This window comes from Chiloscyllium plagiosum, chromosome 47 (assembly GCF_004010195.1).
Source record: "Chiloscyllium plagiosum isolate BGI_BamShark_2017 chromosome 47, ASM401019v2, whole genome shotgun sequence".
Classification (NCBI taxonomy): Eukaryota; Metazoa; Chordata; class Chondrichthyes; order Orectolobiformes; family Hemiscylliidae; genus Chiloscyllium; species Chiloscyllium plagiosum.
In genome coordinates this window covers 9,672,395-9,687,207 of record NC_057756.1, presented here as the reverse complement: position 1 = coordinate 9,687,207, position 14,813 = coordinate 9,672,395, and the positions used below count along the sequence as shown (strand labels likewise).

At 42.2% G+C, this 14,813-nt stretch overlaps 1 protein-coding gene across 1 annotated transcript in view; it reads left to right on the top strand.

Annotated features, from left to right (window-relative positions):
• Positions 1 to 14,659, top strand: part of prdm9 (PR domain containing 9) — a 25,914-nt gene extending 11,255 nt beyond the window's left edge. Inside the window, exons 4-10 of the mRNA XM_043683328.1 lie at positions 2,716 to 2,786; positions 3,877 to 4,054; positions 4,311 to 4,448; positions 6,994 to 7,265; positions 10,690 to 10,757; positions 13,596 to 13,786; positions 14,646 to 14,659. Of these exons, the coding sequence (XP_043539263.1) occupies positions 2,716 to 2,786; positions 3,877 to 4,054; positions 4,311 to 4,448; positions 6,994 to 7,265; positions 10,690 to 10,757; positions 13,596 to 13,786; positions 14,646 to 14,659 (932 nt within the window). The remainder of the gene's footprint in view (positions 1 to 2,715; positions 2,787 to 3,876; positions 4,055 to 4,310; positions 4,449 to 6,993; positions 7,266 to 10,689; positions 10,758 to 13,595; positions 13,787 to 14,645) is intronic.
• The last annotated feature ends 154 nt before the right edge of the window (positions 14,660 to 14,813 follow it).

Here is a 14,813-nt window from a genome sequence, read left to right as displayed (position 1 = left end):
GGGGGGGGGGGGGGGTGACTGTCTGTGTGGCGTTTGCGCAGTCACCTCGAGGGTCGAATCGAACCCAGGTCCCTGCCGCTGTGAGGCAACAGCGCTAACCACGGAGCCACCTTTGCGCCCAGGCCTACACATTTCCACTGAAATGATCCACAGAAGCTGAGGCAGGAGATTTATTTAATCTTGGACGGGGAATAGCATTTTCCCAACGTCAGGAAGTGGGACTAAAATAAATGTATTTGCACAATTCGAATCCAGAATAAATATGGATTGGGGCTTGGGATAAATAATACTCGGAACTCTCCGCAGGCTGGGAGTGGGGTAAACAGACAGCTGGCAAATCTTTAACGTCTACGTTTCTTGTTCACGATGAGTGACCCAGGAATGAAAGGCTTAACGTATGAGAAACATTTGAGGGTTATCCACGATGGGGTTCGGAAGGTTGAGGGCTGATCTAATTGAAACCGACAGAATACTGAATGGCCAGGACAGAGTGGACGCTGGGATGATGTTTCCCTTAGGACCCGAGGGCACAGCCTGAGAGTAAAGGGAAGACCTTTTAGAACGGAGATAAGGAGAAACGTCTTCAGCCAGAGAGTGGGGAATCTATGGAATTCACTGCCACGGAAGGCTGGGGGGGGGCCAGGTCACTGAGGATATTTAAGACGGAGATAGATAGGTTCTTGAGTATCAAGGGGATCGAGGGTTATGGGGAGATAGCAGGAGAATGGGGTTGAGAAACTCATCAGCCACGATTGAATGACAGAGCAGACCCGATGGGCCGAGTGGCCTAAGTTCCGCTCCTGTGTCCAATGATTTGGATCTCTTCCTCGATGCTCAGGTACCTGTGCAACTGAGAACTCGTGACGCTCGATCCAGGAGAAAAACCCACCTCCGTCTGACCCCGAACAGGAAACTGAAACCGAACTGGAAACTGACAGAGTGAAATTAAATGAGAGTCAGAGAGAGAGAGAGAGAGAGAACTGCTCCCCTTCAGGGTGTGGGCTGTATGATTCCAAGGGGAATCCCCTGCACAGGGACTTTTTCCTGTTGATGAGCAAACCTCGTTTCAGACCCGTCCACCAATTGCCGTTTAATAAATTCACTTTGGGTCAGGCGCGATGTGATAAAGACAAGGACATAGCCAGGGTTGGAGGGTTTGAGCTAGAGGGAGAGGCTGAATAGGCCGGGACTGTTTTAATAGACTCCCTACAGTGTGGAAACAGGCCCTTTGGCCCAACAAGTCCACACCGACCCTCCAAAGAGTAGCCCACCCAGACCCAATCCCCCCCACCCCTATTACTCTACATTTACCCCTGATTAATGCACCTAACTTATACATCCCTGAACACTATGGGGCAATTTAGCACAGCCAACTCTCCCTAACCTGCGCACCTTTGGACTGTGGAAGGAAACCGCAGCACCTGGAGGTAACCCGCACAGATGCGAGGAGGCGGGGGTGGGGGACAATGTGGCTGGAATTGAACCCGGGTTCCTGGCACTGTGAGACAGCAGTGCTAACCACTGAGCCACTGTGTCACTTTCCCTGGAGGGTTGGAGGCTGAGGGGTGATCTTATAGTGGTTTATAAAAATCATGAGGGGAATGGATAAGGTAAATAGGCAAGGTCTTTTCCCTGGGGGTGGGGGAGTCCAGAACTAGAGGGCATAAATTTAGGGTGAGAGGGGAAAGATATAAAAGAGACCTAAGGGGTAACTTTTTCACGCAGAGGGTGATACGTGTATGGAATGAGCTGCCAGAGGATGTGGTGGAGGCTGGTACAATTGCAACATTTAAGAGGCATTTGGATGGGTATATGAATAGGAAGGGTTTGGAGGGATATGGGCCGGGTGCTGGCAAGTGGGACTAGATTGGGTATGGATATCTGGTTGGCATGGACGGGTTGGACCGAAGGGTCTGTTTCCGTGCTGTACATCTCTATGACTCTAACTGCAAAGACAAGTCAATTGAATATTTGTCTTTACGTATGTATATGCAGATGCATTTAGAATTAATGCAAATATGCTTCTTAGCTACATTATATTTGATTCTGCTTTGAAAATATTAAGGATTGTGTTAGGTTTCATTGGTAGAGGCATTGAGTTCCGGAACCGCAACAAAACACTAGTACGGCCACACCTGGAATATTGTGTACAGTTCTGGTTGCCCATTACAGAAAGGATGTGGAAGCATTGGAAAAGGTGCAGAGGAGATTTACCAGGATGTTGCCTGGTCTGGAGGGAAGGCTGAGAGACTTGGGTCTTTTCTCATTGGAAAGAAAAAGGCTAAAGGGGGATTTGATAGAGACATACAAGATGATCAGAGGATTAGATACGGTGGGCAGAGAAAGACTTTTTCCTAGGATGATGACATCAGCTTGTACGACAGGGCATAACTACAAATTGAGGGGTGACAGACTTAAGACTGATGTCAGAGGCAAGTTCTTTTCGCAGGGAGTGGTAAGGGCATGGAATGCCCTAGCCGTTAAGGTAGTCAACTCAGCCACATTAGGGAGATTTAAACAATCCTTAGATATGCTCATAGATGATTTTGGGATAGTGTAGGGGGACGAGCTGAGAATAGTTCACAGCTCGGCGCAACATCGAATGCCGAAGGGCCTGTTCTGCACTGTATTGTTCTATGTTCTATTGTCAGTGTTGCTAATGGAAAAAAACTTCAACTTCAGAAGATCTAAAATGAAACTGAAATTCTTTTAAAGAGGTGAGAACCTTTAAGCCACCTTTCAAGAATGATGGTACCAAGAAGACAAAGAAAGACAACAGCAAAAAGGTAATTTGGTCTGCGCAAAATTCTTATCAAGTAACATATCAAGTCAAAAAGAAGCAACCCTGTCATTGCAACCCTGTCAGCATCTGGAAGATATATTAAAAACATAGAGTCATAGAGATGTACAGCACGGAACCCGTCCATGCCGATCAGATATCTCAACCCATTCTAGTCCCACCTGCCAGCACCCGGCCCATATCCCTCCAAACCCTTCCTATTCATATACCCATCCAAATGCCTCTTAAATGCTGCAAATGTACCAGCCTCCACCACTTGCTCTGGCAGCTCATTCCATACACGTACCACCCTCTGTGTGCAAAGGTTGCCCTTTAGGTCCATTTTATTATCTTTTCCCTCTCACCCTAAACCAATGCCCCTCTAGTTCTGGACTCTCCCACCCCAGGGAAAAGACCTTTCCTATTGATGCTATCTATGCTGCTCATGATTTTATAAACCTCTATAAGTGGTCACCCTTCAGGCTCTGACTCTCCAGGGAAAACAATCCCAGTTTATTCAGCCTCTTCCTGATGCTCAAATAGATTGGCCCAGGGTTTTCTCCTAAAACATTATCTAGTCTTTCTCTTTCCAACTCAAAATGACCTACTACACACTTGAATATTTTGTATGTTGATCTCAGATTTCCGGCTTAATTGTTTCCTTTTATCCCTGGTGGTATTTCTGCCCAGAGTTACTGCGACCTTGATTCTGATTTTGCTCATATTTCTAATTCTATTCTCCAGTTGCAGCCTTGTCATTTTAAATTTAATGATCCGATGACGTTGTAAATTACCTCCTCTTGATGTTGATTATCAATAAATGCACCCTGAGAACCTGAAATTTTCAAGTAACAGCAGATTGAAATACCTACAACTTACTTGGAAGATTAACTTTACCTAAGTGAAATAGAGAAGGATAGTTTCAAACACGGCGATTCCAAAAATATGTAACTGGAGAGAGAGAGAATACATTTCTCAAATGGGTGGTTGGGAACCTTGGTTTATTAAGTATGAAATGAGACCAAATGGAAAGCATAATCTGGTGATGCAGAGAAAGTTGAGAGTTACAATATGTAAAAATTACATTTACATTTCAGAACGAGAAAAGACAATTAGCAAATGCATCCCATTTACAGGAGGATAAAGATGCAGGTTTAAGGAGCTTCAATGAGGGCACTCCCTCAGTTCTGGAAGAGACAGTTTCAGTTAAAAAGAGAAACCGAGAAACTAATACTGCGATGAGTGAATTTGAGGCTCAAAATGAATCCATCAAAGGTATCTGTCCAGGAATAAAGGAATTTCTGAATAGATTTGTTGATTTTGGATTTTACTTTATTTTTATATTTTTGTGAGGATATGCTTTTGTTGACAATGTGTCTAATCCAGCAGTGATTCATCAAATTAACTCAGTGTTTTGTTATACATAATTATCTATAGATTCTGATCTTGAAACAGAAAATACCCTTTCTATAAAACAACAAATGTTGAATTTTTTCAGGGATTGTTCGAATCTTTCTGATTTCTTCCACAGTTGTCTGTGCTGGAAAGACGTTGGAATCTTCAAGTGAGGAAACACACAATGAAAAGGAAGAGAGAAGATACAGTTTGAGAAATAAAGAGAGAAAGATTTACACAGAAGAAAGGGAACTTTGTGATGAAGATTTTCTGTGTACGTGAAAAGTGACCTAGCCAATTCTTCAGGAAGAATTTATTGGAAGGGTTGATATGACAGGCTTTGAGAAACCAGACTGTTACTGCAGAAATATAGCCTGGCAAGGGAAAAACCCTGTGTTTGCCCAGAAACATGCACTTATGTTTCCTCATCACCAACTACAAATGATCAGAAAATACTCCCAAAAGATTTTATGGTTTAAGTATCTTTATTTAGGGCGGCACGGTGGCACAGCGGTTAGCACTGCTGCCTCACAGCGCCAGAGACCCGGGTTCAGTTCCCGCCTCGTCTGTGTGGAGTTTGCACATTCTCCCCGTGTCTGCGTGGGTTTCCTCCGGGTGCTCCGGTTTCCTCCCACAGTCCAAAAATGTGCAAGTCAGGTGAATTGGCCATGCTAAATTGCCCATAGTGTTCGATGCAGGGGTAAATGTAGGGGAATGGGTATGGGTGGGTGCGCTTCGGCGGGTCGGTGTGGACTTGTTGGGCCGAAGGGCCTGTTTCCACACTGTAAGTAATCTAATTCACAGGGTTTAAAGTGATGTTTGAAGTGGAGTCCCCTGCCTTTTATATTTACTTGTGAGCTGTTGAAGTCACTAGTCATATCATTCCTAGTTATTGTGGTGAAGGTGATTGTGATCTGCCATTTGGTGTAGGTGAACCCTTAACTCTCTTGGGGTGAGATCTCCAGGATTTCAATGTGGTGATACTGAAGGGACAGTAATATATTGACATGTCAGGCAAGTGAGTGCTTGGAGAGGAAGATGCAGTTGGTGGTTTTCTCCAGTGTATGCTGCTGTTGTGGTTCCAGAAAGATGGTCATGGGTTTGGAAGGTGTTGTTAAAGGCGCCATGGTACATCTTATAGATGGCACACACTGCAGCTAATGAATACCAGTGGTGGAAGGAGTGAATGCTTGTGCGTATCATGATCATCAAATGGTATGTTTTGTCCTGGATGGTGTCAAGCTTCTTGGGTGTTCTTGGACCTGCACATGTCCAGGCAAATGTGGAGTATACTGTTGCACTGCTGGTTTATGCCTTGCAAATGTCTTTGCAAAGTCACAGGGTGAGTTACTCCAAAAGATTTTAAGAGAAACAGAATTGGACCATTCAGCGCACGGAGTCTGCCTCACAGTTTGATCATGGCTGATATGTTTCTCAGCTTCATTCGCGCGCCTTCTCCCTATAACTGTTGACCACCTAACAAATCAATAAGCTATCTATTGTTGTCTCAAATGCACTTGGCACCCATAACCCTCTGCAACGACGAGTTCCACAGATTAACCACCCTGTCTCCTGTGAGTGGAAACATTATCTCCACAACCACTCTGCCCAGGTTTCTCAGTGTTCTGTAAGTTTCAATCATACTTGGAAACCTCCACTGGAATCCTCCAAGGCCAGGACATCCTTCCTTAGATACGGAACCCAAAACTACGCTAAATATTCTAAATGCGGTCTGACCAGACCCTTTCACAGCTTCAGAAGTTATATCTCTGCTGTTGTAGCCCTCTTGAAATGAATGTCAGCATTTTATTTGCCTTCCTGACTGCCATCTGAACCTGCATGTTAACCTGAGGAGAATCCTGAACGAGGACTCCCGAGTTACTTTGTGTTTCAGATTTCCAATGTCTTTGCCTCTTTATAAAATCACCTATGCCTGTATTCCAAACCAAAAACATAACCTCACTCTTCATGCATTGTATTCCATCTGCCACTTCTTTGCCCACTCTTGTAACTTGTCCACATCCTTCTGCAGTCTTGCTGCTTCCTCTGCGTTGCCTGTCCCTCCACTTACCTTTGTGTCATCTTCAAGCTGATCAACAATGCCTTAAGTTCTTTCATCCAGATTGTTAACATGAATAGTTGTGGTCCCGACATGAAATCCCATGGAACTCCGCTAGTTACCACCTGCCATTCTGAAAAATGCCTCTATCCCCACTCTGTGTTTTGCCAGTCAGCCAACCCAAGAGCTAATGCTGTTCATATTCTGACCTTATAGAGGTTTGTAAAATAATGAGAGGCATGGATCGGATAAATAAACAAAGTTGTTTGCCTGGTGTGGGGGAGGCCAGAGCGATAGGGTATAGGTTTAGGGTGAGAAGGGGAAGATGGAAAAGGGATCTCAGGGGCAACATTTTTACACAGAGGGTGGTGCGTGACCTGCCAGAGGAAGTGATGGAGGCTAGTACAATTACAGCATTTAAAAGGCATCTGGATGGGTATGTGAATAGGAAAGGTTTAGAGAGTTGTGGGCCAAGTGGTAGTAAATGGCACTAGCTTAGGTTAGTTCGGCATGGACAAGTTGGGCTGAAGGGTTTGTTTCCACAGTGTTCATCTCCATAACTGTATAAGTGTAGCCTGGCTGAGAGACAATGTCATTTTCTTGCTTTGTTGCTGTTCCTTGAAATCTGTGTTGCCCCCTTGACAACTAACAGACTGAGCATGTTTCTGAGAGCTTTCTCCATGCGGGCCTTGTCACCTTCATAAATATCGAGTAATGAACTGAAATCCTGATCCATCTTTAATTTTGTATGTTTCAACAGTTTGCGAAGACTGCAAAAGATTTTTTGTTGAAGAGTGTCCTGTGCATGGTCCTCCAGTGTTCATAAAGGACATGGCTGTTGAATTCAATCAACCAGATCGAGCACGTTTAACCCTTCCAGAGGGCCTCAGCATTGCGATATCAAAAATTAGAAAGGCTGGTCTTGGTGTGTGGAATGAAGGAAAGGCTATTCCTAAAGGAGTTCATTTTGGACCCTATGAAGGAGTCACATCAAATGAGGAATCAGCTGCTGTCAGTGGCTATTCATGGGTGGTGAGTACCTGTCATCATGATCAGGTTTCTTGCATGTTTTTAAAGAAGCTCAGGACTCATATGAACATTTTTGTGAAAAGTTGTTTAAAGTTTCTGTTTCTGGTTGCTTCTCTAGTCTTGACAATGAATGGACAGCCAGGGGAATCACTTGGTATTGAACAAACCTAAAGACTTAAATGTTTGCAAGTCAAGAATGGCCTACTTGAGTTTTCATTGTAGGGCTGATGGTTGCTGAGTGACTGACTGCTGGAATAGCAATCACCATAACATGGTGAAAGAAAGCAAGTAAATCTCTATTCAATGAAAATTGCAGATTACAGGTAGATAGATACAATTGAAACAATTTTTATCGAGCAGCCAAGCAGCCTTTTTTACCAAAAAAGCAATTTTGTTCAAATTTAGCCAATTATTTTGAACCATACCCTTAGATACTAAAAACCCATCAAATTTAAACCTGATGGTGTTGACAACCTTGAACCAATCCAGTTGTAAAGAAATTAAGAGGTCATGAAGGGTATAAAGGTGAGGGCATTTTGGAAAATCGGGGAGAGCCAACTGCCATCTAAAGAGAGAACAAACCCGCCATCTGAGAAATAAACATCGAGCTCTCACAAGAAATCTCTAAGAAAGCATTACCTGTGCATAAAGTAGCATGGCATTTCTAGCTAAAAGTCCTCACAGAAGAAATTACAGAGAAGACATCCCTAACAGCAGGACCAGCAGAAGAAATGTGTTTGTAACTTGAGATCAGCAGAAGGAAGACTGGAAAGACAACAGAGAAAACGTAGCCTTCCGGAAGTCACATTCTATGTGAACTTTGAGAGAATAGGTTTTAATTTATTGTTTTCTTATTATTTGTGTTTATTTGAACAGCAGACCAGTAGAGCTTACTTCAATAAGGGAATAGTTAGTAGTTAGTGAGGAATTGGTTGGTTTGTTTGTAATTCTGTTAATTTGTTCACTGTTAGGGTTAAATAAATGAGTCGTTCCTTATAAAGCGAGTATCACTGATTCCTTTCATTTAAACCTATAGCAGAGTACGAAGGGTAGAACAGGCTTCTCTGGGTTTGTGGGTTTAATTATTAGGAGGGAAGACAAATTCCCACTATAACAGATTTGGGCTGGTGTTTCGGTATAATTATTAGGGTGGTTCAACCTTTTCTCCTTTGTAACACTCTTCATCCTTCTCAATTCCACTGAGTACAGAATCTGGGTCCTCAAACACTCCTTATATGACAAGCCCTTCATCCCCATGATCATTTTTGTCATCCTCTTCTGGACCTCTTCCAAGCTAGCACCCTACCTGTTCCCTACACCTACTGTGTCATCTGTAAACTTAGCAACAAGGCCCTCAATTCCTTTGTCCAGATTATTAAAATATAATGTGAATCGTTGTGGTTCCAACACTGACCCCTGTGGAGTTCTGCTAGTCACCAGCTGCTATCCTGGAGAGACTGCTGTATCTCCTCTTTTTGCCTTCTGACAGTATAAAAGATACTTCTGTTTATAAACAAGACGTCTTTAATCACAAATATATTCAGGTGAGGACTGCCTTTTACACAAATAATATGCCAATGTGAAAAAAGTCTTGATCTCCCAACAGAAAAATTTCTCCCCAAAGACCAAATCAGGATGGTGGACCTTTCAATATTGTCTGAACACTGCGAGGTTCTAAATAAACATTGTTCCATTTGCCAGCATTTGGCCCATATTTCTCTCAACCCTTCCTATTCATATACCCATTCAGATACCTTTTAAATGTAATCGTACCAGCCTGCACCACTTCCTCTAGAAGCTCTTTCCATACGTGCATATCCCTCGGAGAGAAAAAGTTGCCCCTGAGATCCCTTTTAAATCTTTCCCCTCTCACCTTTTGGACTCCCTTATCCAGGGGAAAAGACCTGTCTATTTACCATATCAATACCACTCATGATTTTATAAACCTCTAAGGTCACTCCTCAACTTCCGACATTCCAGGGAAAATTGCCCCAGTCAATTCAGCCTCTCCCTAAAGCTTAAACCATGACAATATCCTTGTAATGTTTTCTGAACCCTTTCAGGTTACACAACATATTTCCTATAGCAGTCAGGCCAGAACTAATTGCAGCATTCCAAAAGTGGCCTAACCAATGTCCCGTACAGCCGACTCCTACACACAATGCACTGACCAACAAAGGCAAGTGTACTACCATCTTCTTCATCACCCTGTATATCTGTGACTCTGCTTTCAAGGAACTATGAACCTGCACTCCAAAGTCTCTTTGTTCAACAACACTCCCCAGGAGCTTACCATTAAGTGTATAAGTTCTGCCCTGATTTGCCTTTCAAAAATGCAGCACCTCACATTTACCTAAATTAAACTCCATCTGCCACTCCTCGCCCTATTGGCCCGTCTAAAGATCCAGTTGTGCTCTGAGGTAACCTTTTTCACTGTCCTCTACACCTCTAATTTTGGTGCCATCTGCAAACTTACTAACTGTACCTCCCACGTTCAGATCAACATCATTCATAAATAATGAGAAGCAGTGGACCCAGACCAGATCCCTGTGGCAAGCCAATGGTTACAGGCCTCCAGGCTGAAAAGCAACCTTCCACACCATCCTCTGCCTTCTACCTTCGAGCCAGTTCTGTATCCAAACACCTTGTTCTACCTCTATTGTGTACGATCTAATCTTGCCACTTCTTATTGGATTACTTTGGCCTTCACTTCTTTTTCTCATTCTCTCCTCAACTGATTTTGCATTTCCTGTGTTCCTTTCCTCCTCCTTCACAGGCACGTAGGAGCCAGAGTAAGCCATTCACTCCCATCAAGCCTGGTCCATCACTGAATATGACTGTGGTCGATTAGACACTCGAGTGCATTTTACTCACACAACTTCATTATCGCTTTACACAATTAATTTGAAAAATTATCAACATGTGCTTGAAATATACTCAAACCTGAGCTTCCATAGCTAGCATGGGGAGAGAATTCAAAAATTGACAGCCTTTATGAAAAAGAAATTCTCATTTCAATACATTGAGGGTTTATGGAACTAATATTCTGGTATTCCTCATAGTGGGAAATTAGCCAACTGGGGAACAATATATCAGAACCTTGAAATTTCTGATTGAGAAATGCAGAGTAGGCGAGGGGTAGAAGGGAACTGTAAGAAAAATAGCGACATGACAAACACCAAAGGCAATTTGAATTAGTTTGGGATTCTTTCCTGACCATTCAAATCTCCCTGAAACTGTTTACTACATTGTGTGGTTTTGTAGTTTAAGCTATAATCACTAAAAATAAAGGAGACTATTGTTAAGCTTTCACTAAAAAAGTGAAGCCACTGCACTCAGCACTTGTAAACTTAGATCATTAGCTAAAAGCAAGATATATTTGATTCCTTTTAATAATTGAATTGTTTTATCAAAAACCTTTCTTCAGATCAGTAAAGGAAAGCAAGATTTTGAATACATTGATGCAAAGGATGAATCTAAATCAAATTGGATGAGGTAAGGGAAGACAGATATAATATTGTCAGAACTTGTGTACTTGGCTCGCAGCCAGTTACCTCTACCCTGAAGCATCACATATAATAACTGTTATGATCTTACCTCATGTTATTACTGGTCAAGTATTTACTGGTCAGACTGACATCTGGCTTGGTAGATTATATTTTGTCTTAGTTTTAGCAAGATGGTCTCTCACTGAAACATAAGCACACAATATTGCAGATTTGGTTGTAATAATAAAAGTAAAATTTATGAATCAGAATAAATGATGATAAAATAAAATAAACTAATGCTTTTACATATGTCACAACTTCTAAAACGTCGAACACAGTGAAAATATAATCTCACTGAATGTAAAACACCAATAAATCCCCAAAAAAACCCTTGACAGTACTGAAAAACATCTTTTGTGCAGTGCTCAAACCAAAGAAAATTCTCCTAATGTGCTTAATATGCTTAATTTATCTGTGACTTTGACTCTAAGTCTGGAAAAAGCTAATAATCGTTTTTTACAGTCTCCTCTCCTTCTCTATTATTCTGTTTTGCACAACCATCTTCAGCCAAGGACTTATGACAGGAGATTGACTCGTGGTTCAATTATCAAAACCTTCAGACACACTGAATAACCAATATGTTATCCATTCAAGATCCAACCTTGGAATAAATTATGTTGAAACTATGTATAAATAATGCAATGAACATCACAAAATTTATCTATCTACAGAGGGGTTGCAACACAAAGGGACTTGAGGTACTTGGACACAAAACACAGAATTCTGGCCCATACTTCAAAGGGGTTGGAGCATCAGATTAGGGAAGTATTACTTCACCTGTTCAAGGTGCTGATGAGACTGCACCTGGAGGAGTGTGAGCAGTTTTGGATCCCTTATTTAAGAGAGTGTGTAATTTCGTTGGAAGCAATTCAACAAAGGTTCATGAGGATGATCCCTGGCATGGAGGGATTGTCTCATGAGCAAAGGCTAAACAGATTGTGACTCTACTCACTGAAGTTTAGAAGAAAGAGAGATGATCTAATTGAAATGTAGAGACTTCTTAAGGGACGTGACAAGATAAATGCTGAGAGGATGCTTCTCCTCGTGGGAGAGTCTCGAACCAGAGGGCAGTCTCAGACTAAAGGGATGCCAAATGTAAGAGTGAAATAAGCAGGAATTTCTTCTCTCAGAGGTTTATGGATGCAAACACCTTTGAACCTTGACACAAACTGAACGTCTGTGGTTGGTAAGTTACTTGAGAAGATTCTGAGAGGTAAGATATACATGCCTTTGAAAAGACAGGGTTTGATTAGGAATAGTCAGCATGCTTTTATGCATGGGAGGTCATGCCTCACAATTGTTTTTTGATGAACTGACCCGTAATGGTCTCTATAGATTTCAGTAAAGACTTTGATAAGGTTCTTAGGAGAAAGTGAGGACTGCAGATGCTGGAGATCAGAGTCGAGAGTGTGGTGCTAAAAAGCACAGCAGGCCAGGCAATATCTAAGGAGCAGGAGAATCAAAGTTTCGGGCATAAGCCCTCATTCCTGATGAAGGGCTGACTCCATATTCTCTGAAAATGGAGTCATTGGTAGAGACAGCAGTGAAGAAAGCTTTTGGCACGTTGGCCTTCATCAGTCAGCACATTGGGTATAGAAGTTGGGAAGTTATGTTGTACAGTGCTTGGAGTATTGTGTTCAGTTTTGTTCACTTTGCTGCCAGGAGGATATTATTAAATGGAAAGAGTGCAGAAGAAATTTATAAGGATGTTGCTGGGATTCAAGGGTCTGAGTTACGGGGAGAGGTTGGGCAAGTGAGGATGCTTTTCTTTAGAGCGTAGGAGACTGAGGGGGGGTTCTTACAGAGGTGTACAAGATCATGAGAGGCATATATTCAGTCTTTTTCCCAGAGTTGGGGAATTGAGGACTGAAGGGCATCAGTTAAAGGTTAGAGGGGAAAGAATAAAAGAGGGGCAACTACTTTACACAGTGGGTGGTATAGTTAATGTTAATGAGCTGCCAGCGGAAATGGTTGAGGTGGGTACATTAACAGCATTTAAAAGGCATTTGGACAAATACTTGGATAGGAAATGATCAGAGGGATATGGGCCAAGTGCAGGAAAATGGGGTTAGCATGGGTTAACATTTTGGTTAGCATGAACCAGTTTGGGCCAAAGGGTATGTCTCCGTGCTGTAGGATGATGACTCTGTGACTCTAAGCTGTCTAGCAAAAGTTTTGGTCCAAACATTTTACAGAAGAGAAATTGTAGACTGGGCAACCCATATTTACAAATCTACCCTCTCTTCTATTTATGGATTAGATTCCCTACAGTGTGGAAACAGGCCATTCGGCCCAATCAGTCCACACCAACCCTCCGAGCAGTAACTCACCCAGACCCATTCCCCTACCCAACATTTATACCTGAGTAATGCACCAAACACAATGGGCAATTTAGCATGGCCAATTCACCTGATCTGCATTTCGTTGGACCATGGGAGCAAACTGGAGCACCCGGAGGAAATCCACACAGACTCGGGGAGAATGTGCAAACTCCACACAGACAGTAGCCCGAGGCGGGAATTGAACCTCAATCCCTAGTGGTGTGAGGCAGCAGTTCTAGCCACTGAGCTACTGTGCTGCCCTTCTAAAATACCTCCCCATCTCCTTTGAAATTATCTTGTACAGTATGCGTAGCATGCATTGTAATTTTGTAATGGATAGAGGTATGCCCTGTCATTCTGACACATTTTTGTTCTGCTTCTCAACCTGTGTTCATGCAACAATTTGAACTGACGTTTGGTCAGTTAAGTATTCACTTGTTAAGTATTCACTTGTTATGTTCCAGATTTGTTAACTGTGCCAGAAAGGAAGAGGAGCAGAACCTTGTAGCCTTTCAGCACCATGGCAAAATTTATTACAGAACCTGCAAGCGTGTTCCTCCTCGGTGCGAGCTGCTGGTCTGGTATGGTGACGAATATGCCAAGGAGCTTGGAATCAATTGGACAGCAATGTGGATGATGAAACAAAATCCAAAAGGTAAGGATTCTTATCAAAATTGAAAACTTAACAGACAGAAATGGCTAATTTTATTTCAATTTCAACATTGTTTGATAAAGTGCCACGTTAGTTGAATTGAAATCCTTGTGGTGAAGAAGGAGTGGCAGCATGAACATAAAATAGGTTTAAGAATCAGGAAATAAAGAATAATTCTGAATGGAATATCTGTTGATTAGATGGTTATAATCTGGTTCATTCCAGTCCTGGGCCTCCTGCGGATTCCACTATATGTTAAGGACCTGTTTTGGGATACATGAGTGTTTGCAGCTGACAAACCTTGAAAATGTAAATAGTGAAGAGGAGAGTAGAGGACCACAGGAAAATGCAGATAGACGTACAGTGGGAAGACACACCAGATGAAATTCAATTCAGAGTAGTGTGAGGAGTGATAATATAAATTCAATGGCATTGATTAAAAGTTGATGCATGAAGAGGAATCTGGAGATTCACATAACTCAGAAAGGCATTTAATACATCGATAAGGACTTACTGATGTGACACAAATGCATATTGAGAAACCTTTTTGACTTCGGATGGAATGCTATTTTAAATTCTGGGCATCTCAATTTGGAAAAAAATGACAATGTGCTGAGGCATGTTCAGTGGAGATTTACCAGAACAGATTCAAAATGGGAGACTTCAGTTGCGTAATGTCAAATGGAAGGCGTGAATGTTTTCCATGTTGTGCCTTGAAGGTTTCAGAGATGTTCATTAAAGATGTTTAACTTATTTGATTTTGTGATAAAGCAGCTAAGGATAGAATTATATTAACTGGTTTTAAAAAAAGTTCACCAGAGAACACAGATAATTGACTGTTTGATCTTTGTGTTTACCATAGAGCACAGAGAGTGATGAAGTTTAGGTTCAGCTAAATTATGTTTATACTGCAAAAGGTCCTCTCTGGACTGGAGGTCTGGTGGTATTGTTCCTCATTTCTTCTTGGTCGGAGTTGGGAGGTCATGTTGTGGCTGTACAGAACATTGGTTGGACCAGTTTTGGAATGTTG